Source organism: Setaria viridis, chromosome 1 (genome assembly GCF_005286985.2).
Source record: "Setaria viridis chromosome 1, Setaria_viridis_v4.0, whole genome shotgun sequence".
NCBI classification, from domain to species: Eukaryota; Viridiplantae; Streptophyta; class Magnoliopsida; order Poales; family Poaceae; genus Setaria; species Setaria viridis.
The window spans coordinates 482,344-503,766 of NC_048263.2; the positions used below are offsets into that span (position 1 = coordinate 482,344).

General features: G+C 45.5%; 2 protein-coding genes and 1 pseudogene across 3 annotated transcripts; all 3 read left to right on the forward strand.

Moving 5' to 3' along the window:
- The first annotated feature begins 557 nt into the window (after window positions 1-557).
- On the forward strand, window positions 558-7,810 carry LOC117846950 (subtilisin-like protease SBT3.14; annotated as a pseudogene).
- Window positions 7,811-14,847: 7,037 nt separating this feature from the next.
- Window positions 14,848-18,383, forward strand: LOC117865926 (subtilisin-like protease SBT3.9). Of its 2 annotated transcripts, XM_034750196.2 has the most exons (10): window positions 14,853-15,053; window positions 15,162-15,253; window positions 15,360-15,457; window positions 15,534-15,695; window positions 15,805-16,418; window positions 16,498-16,565; window positions 16,672-16,944; window positions 17,057-17,174; window positions 17,271-17,442; window positions 17,520-18,383. In XM_034750196.2, the coding sequence occupies exons 1-10, from the start codon at window positions 14,970-14,972 to the stop codon at window positions 18,065-18,067; spliced, it is 2,229 nt and encodes a 742-aa protein (XP_034606087.1). In that variant the 5' UTR covers window positions 14,853-14,969; the 3' UTR covers window positions 18,068-18,383. The 2 variants fall into 2 exon arrangements, with proteins under 2 accessions (XP_034606094.1, XP_034606087.1); XM_034750203.2 differs by lacking the exon at window positions 17,520-18,383 and having other exon boundaries at window positions 14,848-15,053; window positions 17,249-17,384.
- A 2,054-nt stretch (window positions 18,384-20,437) lies between these two features.
- Window positions 20,438-21,222, forward strand: LOC117865936 (uncharacterized). The gene is made up of 2 exons (XM_034750216.2): window positions 20,438-20,739; window positions 20,835-21,222. Exons 1-2 carry the CDS (start codon window positions 20,602-20,604, stop codon window positions 20,988-20,990), a joined length of 294 nt encoding a protein of 97 aa, XP_034606107.1. The 5' UTR covers window positions 20,438-20,601; the 3' UTR covers window positions 20,991-21,222.
- Window positions 21,223-21,423: the final 201 nt, after the last annotated feature.

Below are 21,423 nucleotides of genomic sequence, written 5' to 3' on the forward strand. Positions count from 1 at the left end.
TACATTGATGCATTGATTTGTGATATATGCTTACATGGAAAAAGGCCAAAAATTTCTTGTAAAATGGGATTCATTTGCTACAAAGGTTTTCAATCAAATATGTGTGGAAGAAGTGAATGCTAAAAACAGGCCGCAACACTATCTGAATAATGTAGGATATGCAAATTTGATTAGAAAATTTCATGAAAGAACCAACAGATTGTACACACAGATGCAAATGAAGAATCGATGGGATGCACTAAAGAGGATGTATACACAGTGGAAGGCTTTGAATCAAAGGGCCACTGGTTTGGGCAGGGATCCTCACAGTGGATGCATTACTACTTACAAATATTGGCGGGAAAGGCAAAATGCGGTGAGTGACATTAAAGACACCTGCAATTTAGTGCACATAAAGCATCACAATCTTTCTTGTCTAAAGGATCTAACTGTTCTCTCATCTTTTCAGGCCATGCCAGGTTGTATCATGTTTAAAGATGCACACTTGAGCATGAAGAGATCTCCAAATAATATTTGATTCAATTATCTGTACAAATGAGAGCTCATTTGTACTAGGGATGACTACTGGAGATGAACCTACAGAACCTACTGGTGAAGGTGAGGGTGCTGTTGCAGGTGGTGAGGCTGAGGCCTCAAAGATGGGTCAAAAGGTGATGATTTTGAGAACTATGTTGATGACAATGATGGTGATGGTAGCACAAGCATTGTGGATGATGGGAACGCTTCATCAGATGATAGTGATATGAGTGCGCTGCGGGATTCTATTGCTATGACTTTGGTAGCATGATTGGTTGTGTACTTTCTTTTGTAGTTTTCTTTTTTGGAGAGTAAAATTGTCTGTAATGTAAAAAAATTAATGTAATTATGACCTTTTGTGCTTTATTCAGCAACCAAACAAGTTATTATCAGCTTCAGGGGCATACTTGTCATTGTACACTCAGCGCATAGAATCTCCCGACAAAAAATCAGGTTACCAAACTCCTAGCTTTTCTTACCAGTAAATTCTATGGACATCAGCTTTTCAGGACAGTTTGATTTCTAGAGCATCGCTATCAGAAAAGGTGAATCAAACAGGGTCTATGTGTCTTACACACTTTCTTTTGTCTCTTCATGGAATCTTAACTCCGCGTAAAAATTGCAGCTGTATATTGTTAACATGGGAGAGAAGAAACACGATGATCCATCTGTGGTCACCGCTTCGCACCACGATGCACTCGCATCTATTCTTGGAAGGTAGCCTGGCCTAATAGTTAAACTTGAAGCTGCAACCATGTTAACCGAAGCAGGTGTGAGTACTCACGTTTTGCTTCTTTTGTTCATGTTATTTACGCAACAGCAAGGATGAAGCTGTGAAATCCATAGTTTACAGTTACAGGCATGGATTTTCCAGGTTTGCAGCGATGCTCACAGACTCCCAAGCCGAGACAATCATGAGTAATAATAAACAAACATTTTTGAAATGAATGTTCAGGAGAGCTGTCGATTATATTAAATGACCACCAGTGAAACTAGAACCCTTGACGCAGGTTTACCTGGCGTTGTTAGTGTTGAACCGATCACTCACTACCAAATTGGAACAACTCGGAGCTGGGACCTTCTTGGCCTTGACGATCGCCAATCGCCACCGTCAGGCCTCCTCAAGAAAACAAACTACGGGGAAGGCATCATCGTTGGGGTAGTTGACACAGGTTTTTTATCGCATTTCGTGCTCATTTAGTTGATAAACACAACTGAAAATGTCAAGACTCATTTCATAGGCATGGCATGATTGATACATGTATTACAGGTATATGGCCTGAATCACCAAGCTTTGACGACAGTGGATACGGTCCGGTGCCAGCGAAGTGGAAAGGTGTGTGCCAGACCGGCGTGAAGTTCAACGCCACCAGCTGCAACCGGAAGATCATCGGCGCACGGTGGTACACCGGCGGCCTCGACGCCAAGGAGCTCTCCGGAGAGTACAGGTCAGCCCGGGACACAGACCCGTACCTAAGTTTACGAGGCCCCGGCACGAAACACAAAATGGTGGCCCTATATGACAGGAGGCACAGCAGATCATCCAGATGATGGACATGGACTCACCGGTTTGTAGAATGATGCAGCTGTGCAGCCCCTGGGCAAACGCCGGACGGCAACGGGCAACTAGCAGCGGCGGCGCTACTGCGTCCGCATTGCCGGCGTTGGCCTCGCCTCAGTGCATAGATGCCAATTGATGGAATGTGAGGCGTCTCAGATTCTCTCTCAGTTTTCTGATGGACCTGACGTGGAAAACGAAAGACAATTTGCTTGCTTAGTGGGCTAATGAAGTAATGATGACAGCTTTGGGCGGCCTCGAATTCTGGCGGCCCGGCGCTGTCGCGCCGTTTGCTCCGCGTGATGTACGGCGCTGCCGGGACACGACCGGCCACGGCACGTACGTACGTGGCCTCCATGATCGCCGGCGGCGAGGTGCGGAACGTGAGCTTCGGCGGGCTGGCCGCCGGCGTGGCGCGCGGTGGGGCGCCGCGCGCTAGGCTGGCCGTCTACAAGGCATGCTGGAGGACGCCGAGAGCCGACGTGTGCGACGGCGCCGCGCTCCTTTGAACAACTGATGATCATGGATTATCGATTTCAGGGGCAATCACGATACGTCAATAATGCAACGGTGAATAACAGCGACTTCTACACGCTTGTCTAAGCGGGAAGGTAATGAAATGAATCATTAGTAGTGGTAATGAAGTGAATCATTAGTAGTGGCTTGTCTTAATTTGCTTAGTAGAGAGGGATCCCCGTCGTGTTCGTCGCCGGGAACAACGGCCCCGCCGCGCAGACGGTCCGGAACGCCGTGCCGTGGGTCTTGACGGTGGCAGCCAGCACCATTGATCGGTCCTTCCCGACCGTGGTGTCGCTTGGGAACAACGAGAAACTAGTGGTGAGTAGGAGAACTACTAGTATAATCTTTGAAGCACATGTTATTCTCTTGTTTAATTCAACTGATGATCATGATTCATGGATCATCGATTTCAGGTGCAGTCACGATACGTCGTGAATTCAACGGTGAATAACAGCGATTTCTACACGCTTGTCTACACGCCTGTTTGTTAGGGAATAGATCCTATACACTATATGCTAGTGTGCCACAAAATTTCTACCACGTTTAACCACGAAATCATATGTACTAGAAATTTTGCGCGCCAAAGGTATGGCCAGTGAGTGGACAACTGCAAAATGAACGAACAATACCATAGTATACCATTACTATCTTCCATCTCCAATTATCAAAATGATAATACATGAATCTTATACTACAAACTTGTCGAGTATGGAGAAATTTAGATCACATTAGTTTATTAGATCAGTAAAGGAAATAAGGTTAGATAAACTGAAAATTTTATCACTTGGTCAGACGACAAAAAATCAAAAAAAAATGTGGACATTGAGCGTGGAGCCAAAAAATTGGCACGCTTGAGCAGAGCCACCTCTCCCTTATCTTCTGTCTCCCTCTTATCTCTTTACTCATCTTTATCTCTTTCACCTACTCTTTCATCCTCACATTTCTCTCTCTCTCTCTTATCTCCAGGAGCTGCAACAAACAAGGGCGGCGGACGGCAGGAGCCATGACTGAGAGGCCGGCTCGCGGGAGCTGGGGCCACGATGACCGGTGCGGCCAGTAGATGGAGTGGCTGACACGGGCGGTGGCGCAAAGCGACATAAGCAACATCGCCGGGCGGCGGTGAGGCCTCTACAACCAACATTTTTTATTTCCTAAAAATATCTTTGCTAGCGGTTCCCTAAGCACCCACCAACCCAAATCGTGGTTGCGCTGGCGAGTAGATGTTTGCCAACAAAGATGACTATTTGTGCTGGCAGTGAATTGCTGGTGGATGGGTTTTGACTGCCACGCCAAATGTTTTGTGTCATAGTGCAATCTGATTCATGGATGCCGGTTTTGATGTTAGCATGCTTAAAGTAGGATCCAAATCACAATGGAAGAATGGTGTGGCAACAATAAACAAAGAAAAAAGAAGGGTCTATAACAACAATAGCAGTTCGTGGTTTCATTAATTACACAGACACACATGTGAAGGTAGCAAACGAGTGAGATTTGGCGAAAGACGTCCTTGGCTTACTTACCCTTTTCGTACATGTGTGTAGTCACTTTTTTTTTTTGGTTCATATAGCTGACAATCCAGATGGGTGCGAGATATCCATGCATCTTGACTCTCTCTCCAATTAATATATATTTTTAACTCCATTTCTCCTTTTTGTATGTTAAGGCTTTTTTTACTGCTACATCTAAGGTCAGATCTTTTTGTACATGCAGAATTTTGATTTTATAATATCCATTTAGCTAGTTTTAAAGACTTTTCCTAGATTTGTGGTGACACAATATATCTATTTAAACCAACTGTTGAAGATAGTACGTACTGTTACGAGTTTAATTATTAGTTCTTGTCCCAGAAAAAAATCCTCATCTGTGACAGCTATTCGCACGACCCAAATTAAAAACCGGGGCAAATAGGATTTATGGAGCAAAGAGCTAGCTTCGAAGATGAACCTTTGTGTGCCAGTGAAAGGGATGGAGTGGCATCAGGTGGTAAGAATGTTAGCCCCAGATACAAAGGTGATGGCGGGAGACACAGCCTGATCTTGGAGACTGAGGAATGTAATGTGACCATGATCGAACACGCCTTAGGAAGAGTACCACTAGTTTTAGAAAATCAAAGATTTTGACTAGCTGGTCGAAGGAGCGATGCGTGTGTTCGTCCTTGTCCTGAGGTCTGTTCACTGTCGCTTCCAGGAAGCCATTGGTGAGGATATTGCCGACAGTAAGCGTGACCGGCAATGGGGTGCTACCGCCAAGGGTTGCCGCATTCTCATCCAGAGGTCCCAGCGCCACTTTTCCCGGCATTATAAAGGTGAGAAAACTCTCCATTTTTTCTATGCATCAAATAGTGCTATGTTCAGAAGTATATATCTGTGATCACCAACTTTTTATTTTGTGAAAAAAAATCTAATAATATGAAAATATAGTCTGAAAATTATATAAATTAGTAGGGAGTCATTTTGTGAGTCTACAGACTTGATATAAAAGTTTCAATATGTTTTACAAAAATTAGACTTTACATTATTCATAAATATATACTTCGCTAACAATGTTTCATATAACTCAAGTCGCACTTTAACTTAGCAAAAACAACTATCATATATATCCTAATATAATTTTTACATGTATAATACTATATATATGTATATATATATATACGGTTGTAGAAGATTCAATAACTTTTAAACTAATTTAATTGTCTAAAAAATAGAAAAAAAAAGAGAATGTATATAGATTTGTGCTGGCAGGCGATAATATCACCCGTCAACACAAACACATCACCCACCAGCACGAAAGATCAAAAAATTTTGTAGTCCTCCACTTAAATTTAAAAAAAAATGTCAGTGTGTTTTCTCTAAGAAGAGGCTAAATTGTCCTAGAATATGTGCAAGCAAACTTTCAACCTAAAAATGTTACTATAAACAAATCAACTTTGAGTATTTTATGCATGAAATTTTACCTTTATAATGGATAGATAGACCATCCAAAGTTGAGTAAAATTTGTTACTAAGCGACCAGTATCCGTAAAACAAATGGTAAGCATCACCTTTATAATGACTTTACTTTTCTGTTTGCAGTTTGGGGCTAGCTATCCTTCTTTTTCTCTATCTAGTTTTGAGGTGAGCAAGCATCAAACATTCTAGATATGGACGAGCTATCTTCAAGCAAGTTGCCCTTGCACTGATATGGAATCTGCGCGCGGGATGGCCACTCTATCATGATACATGCATTTCTCCCAAACCACACGTGAACCACTGAAATTTTGAAGGAACAAAACCTTTAGCATATATTGGTGTGGTGCACTTCTCTCTTTTTTGCCTTTCTCTCCCCCTGTTTGCTTTGTTAGATACATGGAGGAATCACCCTTTACTCCTTTAGTTGACTGATGAAGTGAACGCGAAGGTGACACGGCGACTATGGGTGCAATGGATGATGCCTGACAGTGAACCATATCTCACTAATCTTTTGTGGTTGTGATATTAAAAAGGTGGGCTCACAAGAATCCAGGCTAAACATGACAAATATAATTGGAGACGATGTGTCTCTCTGTTGTGAAAACGATTGCACCACACCCCTGCCCCTTTGCGCCGCTCTGCGCCCCAAGCACGGCGCCTGGACAGCAGCGACTTCATGGCCGTAGCTGCACCTGAACCGAGAGGTGGGTAGGTCCATCGTAGCCACGGGCACGCAAGCACCACCGACAAACAGTACAGAGCCCACAGAACTGGATTTTCATGTTTTGTGTTCTCGTTGACAGTCTATCAAGAACATCCACTAGATCACGATGCATATGTGATCTTAGGAGCGGATTACTTATTCATGCACAGAGATGTAGATTAGTCATATACCATTAGCAGATTAATTGTTTCTGGACACGCAACAGAATTCTTGATCGGCATTCAATCAAACATGGGCAGGACGTGGCTCTGAAAACGATGTTGTGCGTCTATCCGAACAAGCTTCTTGCATGCGCGAAGCCATGACGGCAAGACGAGCCTATCGGCCCTCTCTCACAACTATGCCCTCAGAGTGGAGGGAAAGCACCACCCACCGAGGCGAGTCATTCGCCGCCACACCGCTCGCTGCTCCCTACTCGACCGTCATCTTGCTCCAGGCTGTGAAGGTCGATACGTCGGCGCAGGCATCACCCATGCTTGCCGGTTGCCACGTCCAAGCTTGGGTCAGAAGGTCTGTCATTCCGACGCCAGAGCCGAACTAAAGGACAGCTCGCCGGAGTGGAGCTCTCTGTCTCCACGTAATGAATCACCGCCAGCCTCACGTATACTGGAACTTTACCCCGGTGTCAAAATTAAATTACAGTAACACACTATCCATATTTTCCCATAATACTCTTATACTATCTATACTACTCACATATACTACCTATACTATGGATCAACTTTTTGATAGTATACATAATCTTAACCATCTGATCCTTTTTTAACACTAGTATACATTAGTACAGGGTACCGTAGAAGACCTCGATCCAATGTGGGGCCAGCAGAGGCGACATACAAGGCTGCAATTGAAGCCCCGGCGGGGTGGATATGTCAGTGGAACCTTCATTGATTAGGTTTAGCAAAGGTGATTCGAAGAAAGCAATTTTTTAAGGTGACATTCGCAGCTAAGCAGCGAGTGCAGGGTGGCTACATTTGGGAGTCTCACATGGCTAGATGGTAACACCCATTCAGTGAGAATCCCGATTGCGGTTCGCACTGTGAACCAAGACTTCGTTGCTGACACATCATAGATTTATCTATGGTTATGTCGATCATTGGTTTGTAATATCACAGGAGTCTCTCGGGTTTCTTAATAATGCAATCCACTCCCCAACTGGAGAAAAAGCACCTTCAGTAACAGTTTGTAACTGATTGTGCAACCAGTATTGCTACTTCGGTACTAAGGGGTCAAATAATCGATACTAAAAGGGGACATTAGTACCGGTTGTTTATACCAACCGTAGTACAATGGCTGCCACGTCGTGTGTGGTCGAAGCCAATTTAGCACCGGTTAGTTTACGAAAGGTCTTTTTTTCTGTTTTTTCTCATTTTCTTTTCTGTTTCTTTATTCTATATTAGTATTTCGTATTTGTTTCCTTTGCGTATACTAGTTCTAATACGTTAATATATATAAAGTTGTATTTATCTATAATATTACACTTGAGATAATATTATATAGACATATTGTGCATACACATATATGCATAATATTACATTGCATCAACTTTCCGAGTTCAATATTTTAGATCAAACTATTCTAAACCTGAGCCCTGACGGCGATGCAGATTTGATCCATCGTTATGGAACTCCCCCGCTGGATTTACTACCTTATCTAGAAGAAATCCACTGAGTTGTTAATTTTTTCTGTTTCGAGGAGTGCTTCCTTTATCTGTGTCATCATCTGTGTCACTCATACGGTGCTGCAATTTGCAAAACGCACATGGCATCGTCTTTTTCGTTTCCCTCTCATGGTGATGGGGCGGCGACTCGATCGACTCGACGGGACGTCGCGCGCTCGCCCCATCATGCTCATCGGCACGCGCTGTCGGCCGCCCATTGCCTTTGACGGTGCTTCGAGGCTCATCGATCCATCCATCCATCGCCCTGGCCAGCATCGATTTTCAGGCGACAGATCGTGGGTGGATCGGAAACGTATATACCCCGTTCCGGTTCCAACGTCGTCGATCTCGTGGCGCTGACAACGAGAGATCGGTGTGTGAGATTCATCGATGAGGGCGCTGTCTTTCCGGCCAACTGCTTTTGAGCCGCGCGCTATGCTGTGCGGCAGCAGTAGTACTAGCAGTGTTGTGTGCGCGTCTTCTGATCGGTAGCTACCTTTAGCTGCTGCCTGCTGCAGATTTGCATGGTCTGGTCAGCTACTCTCCAATAATCATTCATTCAATTCGCGCTGCTGATCGGTTGCATATATACAAACAGTATATGTGCAGTAACTACTGATGACCAACCTTTTAACTACTTGGTGCTGCTTCGATTCTACAGGTACCTGATCACATTTGCTTCTGCTCAGAAGATGTAAGCTCAAATTATTATTATTTTTCATAAAAAGGAGCGACCAACAATCAGCGGAATAAATGAATAATATACATCGATCGTGATCGTTCGGTACAGAGGAGATATATGCTTTCAGCTAGCCCAGCGGAATTATTCGGGAGACCTTAAAAAGCTTCTACTGATTTTTTAAAATGATACTCTCTCCATTCTAAATTATAAGTCATTCCAAAAATCTTAGAGAGCCAAAATATCTCAAGTTTGATCAAAATTATAGAGAAAATTATAAAGTGAACATCACACGGAACTGATCTGCTTTACGTCCCATCATGCTTCCTCCTTTGTATATGCGTATCGCACGCCCATAAATGCAAGGGAATGTACTTTAATCTTGCTCTCTGATTATCCTAGCTATACACTCGTGCAAAAATTGCATGAGAAAGCAATGATACAATTATACAGAACAGAGCATATAGCATCCTATGTATATTGTGCAATTGAAAACAATTACCACTCACCAGCATATGCAAGTTTGTTTTCACCGTGTTCCTGATTTTCTTGTGCAGTAGAAGACCCTCCACTCTATTTGATGACTTCAGGGTGACGGGTGCATGACATGGCAACCAAGTAGTATTTCCGTTAAAATATGGGCGCGTACCAAGGTCTCAAGCTAGGATTTAGACTAATGATCACAAGCGCCGACAGGTGACTGCCGATGGGGAACAAAAAGAGATGGACAAACGCGATAGGCTCTAGCTGCCTACAAGCTAGCGTACACCACCCTACGTAGGGTCGTCGTACGACGTACACCCACACACTGGCTCTTTTTCAGGAAGGTAAACTCACCATATGAATAATCAACTGTGTTTATCTCGTTTACCAACTTTTTATTTCTGTTCATAAATGTACAATATTTTTTATTGCAATTTTTTAATAAGAATGAAAAAATGTACAGTATTTTGATTGCAATTTTTTAATGAGAATGACAAAAGATTAATCCTATGTGAGTATTTTTCATGACAAATCCAATGGTATGAGCATATAATCGATCTAAACAGTTTCTCTTAAATATTACTAAAGATCCTTCTGCATACATCCCTAAAATCCGCAAGAAATTTGGCTCGCTCTTTAAGGCCCTTCTGCATGCTAGTTTTACATGCAATGCATCCCCGAGCAGGGAAAAGAAGAAACACGTTAAGAAAGCACAAAGCCAACACACACAGTTGCAGAAGGCTAAATAGCTTAGGCTGACAACGTTACTGGGAGATCTAGGGGATGCAAGAAAGAACGTACATGTCAACCTGCAGGTTAAACTTAGCCTCTAATTAAGCAACTTAGAAGCAATGAAAACCTTGTAGGTCCTCTGTTATTTGTGTTCGATAACTCATAAGGAATATATATCTTATTAAATAAATGATTCATTTGATTGAATTTGTTGGGAACATCCATTAGTTACATGATTTTTATTGAGACAATGTCTCAATGATTAAGATATTTTTATTTCCATTAATTGTTCAAACTCAATCCGGACGTCCAGGGCACTTGAGCTCTTATTGTATATGGCACAGGTCAAGTGCTATGATCACTACTAAACTCACCAAATGAATTGAATCCATCTGTAATAAACTAAACCATATGTTCCTTGTATCCTTTTCAAACTCGAAAAATCTCTATCAACTGTTCTTCACTAGGACCTGATCATTTCATCTTACTTACGTTCTTCTTTGTGCCAATACATCAACTTTGCATGTGCCTTATTTCTAAACAAACGCTTCAACCATGGTACTACAGGGAAATACCACACTACCTTCGCAGGAACTTTCTTCTTGCTGGCCTACCCCTCAACATCACTTGGGTCATCTCGCCTGATCTTATAACGCAGCGCTTCGCATATAGGACAAGGCTCCAATTTCTCGTATTCCTCACCGCGATAGAGGATACAGTTATTAGGACATGCATGTATCTTTTGTACCTCCAAATCCAGAGGGCAAATAACCTATTTCGCTTTGTACGTTGAGGACGGCAATTCGTTCCCATCGGGAAACATGTTCTTTATGATTTTCATTAACTCATCAAAACCCTTGTCAGAAACTCCATTTTTTATCTTCCATTACAGCATTTCCAGTATGGTACCCAACTTTTTGTGCCCCTTTTAACCATCTGGGTACAACAATTTCTTATGATCCTCTAACATACGCTCGAACTTTTTTTGACTCCTTCACATTCTCGCAGTTTTCCTTTGCATCTTGCAACACCTGACCTAGATCATCAATAGGACCTTCTGCCCCGTCCATCTCTTCTTCAGCCTCACCCATTGGAGCATCTGCAAAGTCACCTTTTTGTCACCTTCTTGAATCCAGTCACCTTCTTGCAACAGTATTACTAAGTGGACCTGAAACACCCGTGACTAGCGGTGGAGCATAACAACCACCAAAAGGAGGTTCTTGACCCGCCACAACAGCATCTTCATGACATCTTTGCAAATAACGAAGCATTGCTCTCTCCCATGTGCTCATTTTCTTCAGCTTACCATGAGGGCCAACTATGGTTTTCCCCTTGCCGCGAGAGGAACGACGATCGCCCCTACCATCGCCACTACCTCCAGCAACAGTAGCCATCTCTATGTACCACAATTTATTTATTAGCTCATATTTGCAAATGACTAAACTATGAATAAATTATATTTTTCCACACAATTTATTTAGCTCAAATATAACATATAGATGAAAAGTTTCTCCATTGTAGCTTATTCTAAAAATGACTAATTGCGTACCTCTATTTCATCTTATTATCTCTATGTACCACAATTTATCTTGCTCATATTTGCAAATGACTAAAATATGAACAAATTATATTTTTTCCATAATTTATTAGCTCATATTTGTAAAGGACTAAACTATGAAATTATTCCTCTAACCTCATATCATTTTATTTGACTAATACAAAACATAACATCCAAAATATTGTAGCTTATTCTAAAATCACAAATATGGACTCTAAATAACACATGCATATAAATGAAAATTTTCTCCATTGTACCTTATTCTAAAAATCACAAATTACTCTAGCTCTAAAGCATAAAACTTAGTATACTAACCATGTATCAAGAGAGGATGAAGTTTCTAACCTTTAGAACACTTGAATGAGTAAAATCCCCACAAAATGGTCAAAAATCCAACTACACATCCCCTATTTCACCATGAATGGATGAAGCCTGAGCTGGAGGAAATGGCTCGGGCAGGAGGAAGAAGACGTCTGATTTATAGAGAGAAGTTAGTACTGGGTGGAGGCTTCACCCGGTACTAAAGGTTGCACATTAGTACCGGGTGGATGCCGTCAGGCACATTGGTACCGGGTGGAGGCTCCACCCGGTACTAATGGGTGACTTTTAGTAACGGTTGGAGCCCTCAATCGGTACGGTCACGGGGGGCTTCCCATTAGACCCGGTACTAATGCTCATATTAGTGTCAGGTCAAAAACCAACCAGTACTCAGGATCAGTACTCAGGATTATTAGGACCAATGCTCAGTTTTCCGGTACGTGTTTAGTTCGGGCATTTTGCTCCGCTGTCGTTTCACAGCGGCATCAAATCATGTTGCTTGCCATTTGGTCTGGCATCGACGCAATCAGATAGCGCGGTATCCGATACGGCCCTTTAGAACGACGATACCGCCCAACTTCCCGTGTTATCTGATGATAACACCCCGTTTCTCGCTTGCGCGACTCTCCACAACGTCCAACCAAACAAATGACGCTATCTTTTAAACTGGAACGGATAGCACTATTTTCCAATTACACTAACATTACTGCTCCTATAGTTGAACCAAACGCCACCTAAATCTGTTCACCCCTTTTGTGTTGTATTTCATGTACATCCATTGAAATAACATCTAGATGCGTTCATGTGATCAATATAATGCCTCAACCGGCTATATTGGATATATGCTGGCTTACTTGATTAAATGGTGTGATCGGGTTACGTTACTGGAAAACTTAGCATTGATCTTAACCATTAGTACAGATTGGTTTTTGATCCGGTACTAATGTAAGTATTAGTACCAGGTCTAACGGCTCATTCCACAAGAGCTCTCCGTGACCCTTTTAGTACCAGTTGGGAGCTCAAATTGGTACTAAAAGTCATCCATTAGTATCGGGTGAAACCTCCACCTAGTACTAATGTACTTGACCAAACGACTGTGGGGCTCCCCTACACATTCTTGCCTGCCTAGTTTGAGAAACCAAATTGTCTCATCCAATTCCATCGGGCATTACCACCCATCTCATTACTCACGGTGAATTTCGTCACCAACCAAAAAATCATTGAATTTGGTTTTTATAAAGTAATAGAATCTATGTACTAGTCTGAACTTCTTTCTTCTCTTGAATTATATGTCAGTGCTCCTGCCGTTTAAGTTAAAAAAAATCATTGAATGAAATCATGACAGGGCATCCTATCATGCGTTCTAACATGTCAAAATCAAGCATTCCATAAACACGCGAGAAATACCTGTTTCCGTCGCAAGCTGTGACAGGCTCCTGAATCGTTTTATACAGCCATTTGTGCTGAGACAGTACGTGCCACCCAAACCTCAAGGGCAGGACAGTCATTTTGCCCCCCTACTATGTTGAGTAGTGGGCGGATGGACGGTTGGGGTGGTGTGTTGCCATGTTGGTGTTGGTGGAAAGCTGGTCCAGGTCCAATCCCGGCCGTCGTCAAGTCCGACAAAGCTGTGCGTGCGTGCAAGTGCCACCATGGCGACGCGGACGCACGGTGGGTTGTTGGGTGGGCCCGGGCTCCCAAGGTCCTTTCCGACCTCTCCGTATACGTGTAACCGTATCTTGGCACGCTGTAGCAATCGACGGCCACGAGTCGTTGGCTCCTACGTACGTACGGGCGCAGTTGGTGCGGGAGAACCTGTAGCGCTGCTGCCTTCTCTGTCGCCATTCACATTGACGCAGGTAGCATAAAAATGAAGCCTTTAATTATCGAGCATCGATTTGGCACATGTTACCTTCCTAAGGTTTGGTGAACGTGCGCGCGATGCAAATGCAACGGGGGTCAGGTGCGCATGACAACGATCATGAGCTTGCGTTGGACGAATCGGAAACGATCGATGATGGATGCTACTAGTGTGCCTCTTGTAAAATGCAAGCCATACTCTAACATTGCGAAACCTTACAGCAAGTCGCATGGACTTCCTGGCTGCCCACGCTCGCCACCGGAGAATGAGGAGACGAGACGGCGCCGCCGCGCCCAAACCTGGAGGTCGTCCGCGCCACCTAACACGTCGGAGTCGCGGCGCTCAATCATGCGGGTTAATCTTAATCATGGCCTAACACACCTTGGCTTGACTCCTTCAAACGGTTCTATAATTTGCCCCGCGTCCTCACGAGCTCCTTCCTGCTCGGCGAGTCCTGAGTCTCCTGACCGGTCGCCGCCCCTCCTGCGTAGTGCCCTTGCGCGCGCTTCCACTCCCCCGAGTTTAAAATGGTTGGGCAAAACCGAACAGACAAACAAATCATGCTCCCTTTTTTGTTTTTTAAAAACCAATCGGCAACCTTGTTCATGGCGGCGTTCGATTATTTCTTATGGAGCATGTATGTGACTGACAGCGTTGGCGTGGCCTGCGAGGCTGCGACGAGATTCAGGGGGCATGGATCACATGCTCGATCTCGTTGCACAAACGTGCAGACGCGCAGATGCTATGCACGAGCAGTCGCAGGTCATCTTCTGCGTTTTTTATCCTCACGCTAGCAGAGAGACGACAGCTGCTAGTAGCATTGTAGTAGCACGGATTAACTAGCCATATTTAGGAGCCATCAAGTCCAAGTATCACTGTTGTCTGTTGCGTTCAGACGGCGGCAGTGAGGAGCAGTGGCGGAGCAAGGTGAGGCGGCGGCTCGCAAGGTGAGGTCCGGCGGCGTGGGCAGTGGTGATGGCGGACGCGGGTTGCAGGCCACAATAGCGGGCGCAGTTGGGAGCGGGCCGTAGGCGGCATCGATGGCGGGCACAGCCAAGAGCAGGCTGCAGGCTCCAGGTGTGTCCCTCTCCCCTTTCCCTCCATTCCCTCACTCGGATTGACCGCCAGCGAGGGGCCAAGCGCCCAGCAGGGCAGCGGCGACGGCGGGCGATGGGGGCAAGGGCGGCGGCCGGTGGGATGCAGTATTTTTTGTCCCGGTTGTTTTTGGACCCGGGACTAAAGACCTTTAGTCCCGGGTCAAACGGCCACCACCGATAGCCACAGATGACGGGAGCCATTGGTTGCACCTCGTGGTCGATGTCCATGGCTCCAACATATATACATATATACATTAAAAAATGAGCTCAAGGCCAGCAAACCACAAACAACATAAAATTATCCTTGAAATCAATCATGGATTTGCTATCAGCTGCCTGCTCCGCTTTGCTTCTGGTGCTAGTACTTATGCTTCCCCTTTCAGCTAATGCATCGAGTAAAGTAAGAATGCTTCTTTTTTTTTAAGAAACTGAAACTGAATTTTTGCTGAATCACTTGTTCTTTTCTCTCCTTCAATCATGAAATCTTTATTCTGTGTAAAAATTGCAGCTGTATATTGTTTACATGGGAGAGAAGAAACACGACGATCCATCTGTGGTCACCGCATCGCACCACGATGTACTCGCATCTGTTCTTGGAAGGTAGGATTAATAGTTCATCTTGAAGCTCCAATGTCTGGTCATCACACAGCAGGAGTGGTTGCTCACGTTTTGCTACTTTTGCTCATGTTAATTACGGACGCAACAGCAAGGATGAAGCCATGAAATCCATACGTTACAGTTACAAGTATGGATTTTCCGGGTTTGCGGCGATGCTCACGAAGTCCCAAGCCGAGACAATTAAGAGTAAAAACCATATTATCACATTGTTGCAAGAACGAAATCGTTGTATGTTTACATGCATTAAGAATCCTTCATGCAGGTCTACCTGGGGTCGTTAGTGTTAAGCCTAACACTCGTTACCAAACCGCAACAACTCGGAGCTGGGATTTTCTTGGCCTTCACTACTACCAAACGTCGGCACCAGACCTCCTCCGGAAAGCAAAGTACGGGGAAGATATCATCGTTGGGGTAGTTGACACAGGTTGAGTTTCGTGCTTAATTACTTAGTCAGCAGTATCAACCTTCTGGAGTGTGCACGCGCTTGAGTGTAATTTGTTCATAGACCATGAATTTCTGCATATATGTTACAGGCATATGGCCTGAATCACGAAGCTTTGACGATAGCGGATATGGCCCTGTGCCGGCGAGGTGGAGAGGCGTATGTCAGATTGGTGCCGAGTTCAACGCCACGAGCTGCAACAGGAAGATCATCGGCGCACGCTGGTACACCGGCGGATTGGATGCCGAGAAACTCAAGGTCGACTACTTGTCTGCCAGGGGCATGGACGGGCACGGCACGCATGTGGCCTCCATCATCGCCGGTAGCCTAGTGAGGAACGTGAGCCACGGCGGCCTCGCCGGCGGTGTAGCGCGTGGCGGGGCGCCTCGCGCGCGGTTGGCCGTCTACAAGGCTTGCTGGCTGACGGCCGGCTGCGACGTTGCCGCGATCCTCGCTGCCATCGACGACGCCATAAACGACGGCGTGGATGTGCTGTCCCTGTCGGTGGCTGCGCCAGAAACAGAGCTCCCCGGGACGCTGCACGCCGTGGCGAGAGGGATCCCGGTCGTGTTCGGCGCCGGTAACAACGGCCCCGCAGCGCAGACGATTTTGAACGCCGTGCCGTGGGTCTTGACAGTGGCAGCCACCACCATCGATCGGTCCTTCCCGACCGTGGTGTCGCTCGGGAACAACGAGAAGCTAGTGGTAAGTACTACTGTACTAGTATATAATCTTTGAATTATTATTGGATCATGAAATAAAACTAATGTGACTATATTCGCAGGGGCAATCAGTCAACTACAATGCATCCGTGAATAGCGACGATTTCCACGCGCTTTTATTTGCGGGCAGGTAAAGAAAAATGATGCTGTATTTAGAAGTAGTCAAATTTGAGGTTGTTGTGTTCTTCGCTGAAACTTGACTCTGAGCAATTCCAACATGACCGCCGTTCCGGCAGCTGCGACGAACAGACGCTGTCGTTTACCAACGTCACCGGCAACGTCTTGCTGTGCTACGCCCCATGGGAGGCGTCCTCCAAGCCGCCGCCGCAAGGATTCAGCAGCGCCGTGACCGGCGTCAGCAAGGCAGGGGCCAAGGGCCTGATCTTCGCGCAACACAACAGCAACATACTCGAGCAGTACACCAAGGCCTGCAGCCAGTACTTCATGCCCTGCGTGTTAGTGGACTTCGAGATCGCACACAGGATCGAGTCCTACGTCAAGAGCGTGGAGTAAGTGAGATTAAACGCCATGGACGAGTTGAGAGTTGAGACTCGAGAGTCACACGTCCGTTCGTGTTTCGCCGATGGCCTGCCGCTAATGCTTGAGCTTTGTGGCGTCCAGGATGCCGGTGGTGAAGATCTCGCGGACCTTCAGCGTTGTCGGCAATGGGGTTCTGTCTCCTAGGGTCGCCGCGTTCTCGTCGAGAGGCCCCAGCATCGACTTCCCTGCCATAATTAAGGTGATCGACAAGCACTTGCCATGCGTAAACATCATATCATTCATCCATGTGATTGCCGTATTCTGAATGTGTAGTTGTCCCGTTCCGTTCGAACAGCCTGACATAGCTGCACCAGGAGCCAGCATCTTAGCAGCTGTGCGCGGGTCATACCAGCTCGATTCTGGGACGTCCATGGCGTGCCCGCACGTCTCGGCTGTCGTCGCGCTGCTCAAGTCGATTCACCCTCACTGGTCGCCTGCCATGATCAAGTCCGCCATCATCACCACAGGCACGTGCTTATTATCATGAATCCATAAAACTGATGGTGTTTCTTCATTTCACGTACTGTCGGTTAATGGCATGCAGCATCGGTGGCTGATCGTTTCGGCATGCCAATCCAAGCGGAAGGGGTCCCAAGGAAATTGGCTGACCCTTTCGATTTTGGAGGGGGGCAGATCGACCCCGACAGGGCCATGGATCCCGGCCTGGTCTATGACATAGACGCCGGTGAATACACCAAGTTCTTCAGCTGCACCCTTGGGCCAGACGATAATTGTGTCACCTACATGGGGCAGCTGTACCAGCTTAACCTCCCATCCATCGCCGTGCCGGACCTCAAAGAGACTGTAACGGTGAGACGCACAGTCACCAACGTTGGCCCAGCTAAGGCAGCATATCGGGCTGTGGTCGAAGCTCCACCAGGGGTGGATGTGTCGGTGGAGCCTTGGGTGATAAAGTTTAGTGAGAACGGTAGCAAGGAAGCAACTTTTAGGGTGACATTCACGGCGAGGCAGAGGGTGCAGGGTGGCTACACCTTTGGGAGTTTGACATGGTTGGATGGTAATACCCACTCGGTGAGAATCCCGATTGCAGTCCGCACTGTGATCCAAGACTTCATTGCCGACACATCATAGATCCGATCTATCTACGGTCAGTGTCGATCATCCTGCTGCATCAGTATGGTGTTGGTGCGTACCATCATGAGTGTTAGCTCCCAGGTTCCTGAATAAAGCAATCCACTCTCCAAATAATTTGTTGGGTCGTAGATACTAGCTAGATCCAACGGTTGGGGTGAGTGGCAGCTATTCTGTTTTGTCTACTCATCAAAATTTGGTTGAGATTTACTTTCTTCTCAATCACTTTTCCCCAAACGTGTAGATGAGTTTTCATCTAGATGCAAGAAAAAACAGAATTTCTAAATGAAAACAACATGAAAGAAAGTTCTGATGATGTGATAACTTGATGATGTGAAACAACAGAATTTTCCCTTGGGAAATATATGAGAACATGTATTGTTTAGGTTATTCCTGCTGTAAAAAATCCCTTTCTGCTATTGTCAACAGCAACTGAGCAGCAGAAAAGGATTAAAACTTAAGAAGAAGCTGGCCTACAATGTACTCAAAATACCAGACATATAGGTAAAAAATTCATAATACATTTAAAAATCCAGTGGAAAAAGGTAACAAAGACTCATTTTAATATGCTAAATTTCTTCCTTCAATGATTATATTTCACCATTCATAGTGTTTTGATATACCTACAGATTAACAAAAAAAAGTGCGCAAGAGGCTCTATGCCTCACTCATCTACACATAGTAATGTAAAAATGTATTGCAGGCGCAGAAAAAGAATTTTTGAAACCTACCATAGACTTATAGTTGATGACGGGTTTGCCAACCGTTTAGGTACGCTTAGTGAAGTGAGAACATCTGAGAAATATGACACGCCAAGCCTAGTGACAACCTTCATAGCATGGGCAATGGTTTTGCCGTGTTTTTCATTGCCAACACCAAGGGCGCTGTGTGCAGCCCTGTTACTGGCATGAGCTGGGGCGGTTGCTTTAGATATTATGTTCCTAATGGAATTGCAAACCTGTGAAGAAAAGAGGGGCACATATAAAAAATGTAAAAAAAACCGTAGACAACTAAAATTGTTGATAAAAAAAGAGGCTAAAGAAAACTTGCGATCTGCACAAAAGAAGACAGTATATCAATGATCAATGTACAAAAAACACAGTTTGGGGTATAGAAATTTTTTAGCCCACTGAAAAAAACCTTAACTGAACAATAATTTAAAGCGGAATGAAAAAATTGTGTTGAACTGATTCTAGATGGCATACAAATATAATTTAGTAAACTCTACAGAATTTGAGGGCTGAAAGTGATACTTGATTTATTTTGACGCTACAAAAATACAAATAAATGGGGAAATGATAATCTAGGTCAATTACAAAAAAAAGAGGTAGCTTTTTTTACTAAATACCTAACTTTCGTACGTGCTGAACACACTAACACACATACAGAGAAAAACATGCCAGGTAACTCATAAGTTTCAGGCCTCACAAAAAAAAAAAGCACGTTCAGCGCATGGAAGGTCTGCCCCATGCAAAAATTGCTCTCCCCCCAAAAAAATTGATTGGTGAATCAAACAAAGCAAGCAAGATACCTAGCAGTTATCGCTCTCCAAAAAAAATAGTAACAAAAAAATTTAGTAACTGATGATGCACCACAAAAAAATAGAGGCCCAAAAAACTGATGGAGCACCACAAAAAAGTGCAGCGCTACACAGAGAACACCATGAGCTTTCTTGCTTATATATACTGCTAATTCACCAAAAAAAAAGTGTGTCGCTGATATAAAAATCTTGCTGCTAATCCACCAAAAAAGATAACAACACACGAACTAAAAAGGTACACCAGTTTCAACTCCAACAGTTTTCAGAGTTTAATCCATCAGTTTGGGCCTGGTACAGGGTGATGGGCGTGAAAAAAAACCATTCATTTGCAAGAAAATAAACGATGATCATATTTCCTGACATGCAGGAAAAATAATGGTACTACCTCAGTGCATTTCTATACACTAGAAACCACATACTACCGCGGATTCAAGTTGAAATATTGGCACATAATATTGGCATCTCGATGTTGTATGAACAACAGCAGAAATCACAATGCATACTTACTCATAGCGGATCCGCTGGTCCAATCCTGCGAAATTGGGCCTGCAGATGATTTGGTGGGCCCCCATGACTTCGTGAGCGACTGGGCCTGCCGGTCTCGATCCCATCCGAAGGAAGCCCAGCCCATGCTGGCTCTCTCGCCTTGGACGACGACGACGACCACCGACGGCGTGCGCCCCAGCGCCACCAGCCCACGACGCTCCCCGGAGAACCAAAGATAAGATAGAGGGGACACGCAAGTGCCTCCCGGAATCGGAGGAGGAGCAATAATAGCAGCGGGCCCCACCCATCACCCTCTCTCACCCGGCCATCCAGAGATTCCTTCCCCAGCCTCCGCTCCCCGTCTCCTCCATTTATTCGCTCCGCCGGCTGCCCGCCCGCCCCCACGGAATCAAGAACCATTGCCAAGCCGGCCGGATCCTGCATAGTGCTCGAGCGAGCCCGCCCAGCCCGGCTGGAAGAAGAAGAAGAGGAGAGGAGGTCGACCAGAATGCTGGAGGGGAAGGCGCGGGTGGAGGACACGGACATGCCGGCGCGGATGCAGGCCGCGGCGACCTCCGCCGCCTCCCGCGCGCTCGACCTCTTCGACGTCGCCGACTGCCGCGCCATCGCCGGCCACATCAAGACGGCACGCCCTCTTATCTCTTCTCTCGCCGCCCTTGGCATTTGATGCGGGATTATATGCTTGTTGGATGAAGAAGATTCGATTCGTTTGCCTTCCAGGAGTTCGACAAGCGGTACGGCGTGGGGTGGCAGTGCGTGGTGGGCGCCAACTTCGGGTGCTTCTTCACCCACACCAGCGGCACCTTCATCTACTTCTCCCTCGAGCGCCTCTCCTTCCTCCTCTTCAAGGCCGCCGCCGCCGTCGACGCCACCTGAATAATAGTAATCCCCAGCTCGATCTCCTCCTCACCCGGCGCCGCCGCACGGCCTCCTCTGCAGCTGTTGTTATTCTCTAATGAATGATGAGATCCGTGCCCGCCGGCGATGGATTTGAAGGCCGCACGGCAGGTGGCGTCCTTCACAGGCCGTGTACCGTATCATTGTACGTCCAAAGCTCAAATCTGCCCCCAACTTCTTGTAAATACATCAGAACCAGACGATGCTCTTCTCTCTGTCTCTCATTCCTGGAATGAACGTTGCCTCAACTCCAACCAAGATGGCTTGGTTTGATATTTTCTACCGTCACAGCGTTCTTAAATTCGAATCAGCGAAGAAAGAGAAAAATATCTTTAGATATGAAGATGATGCCTGACAGGATTTGTCGGTTCGGTCAGGTCAGTGCATTCAGTAGAGTGATGTCTGGACGAAT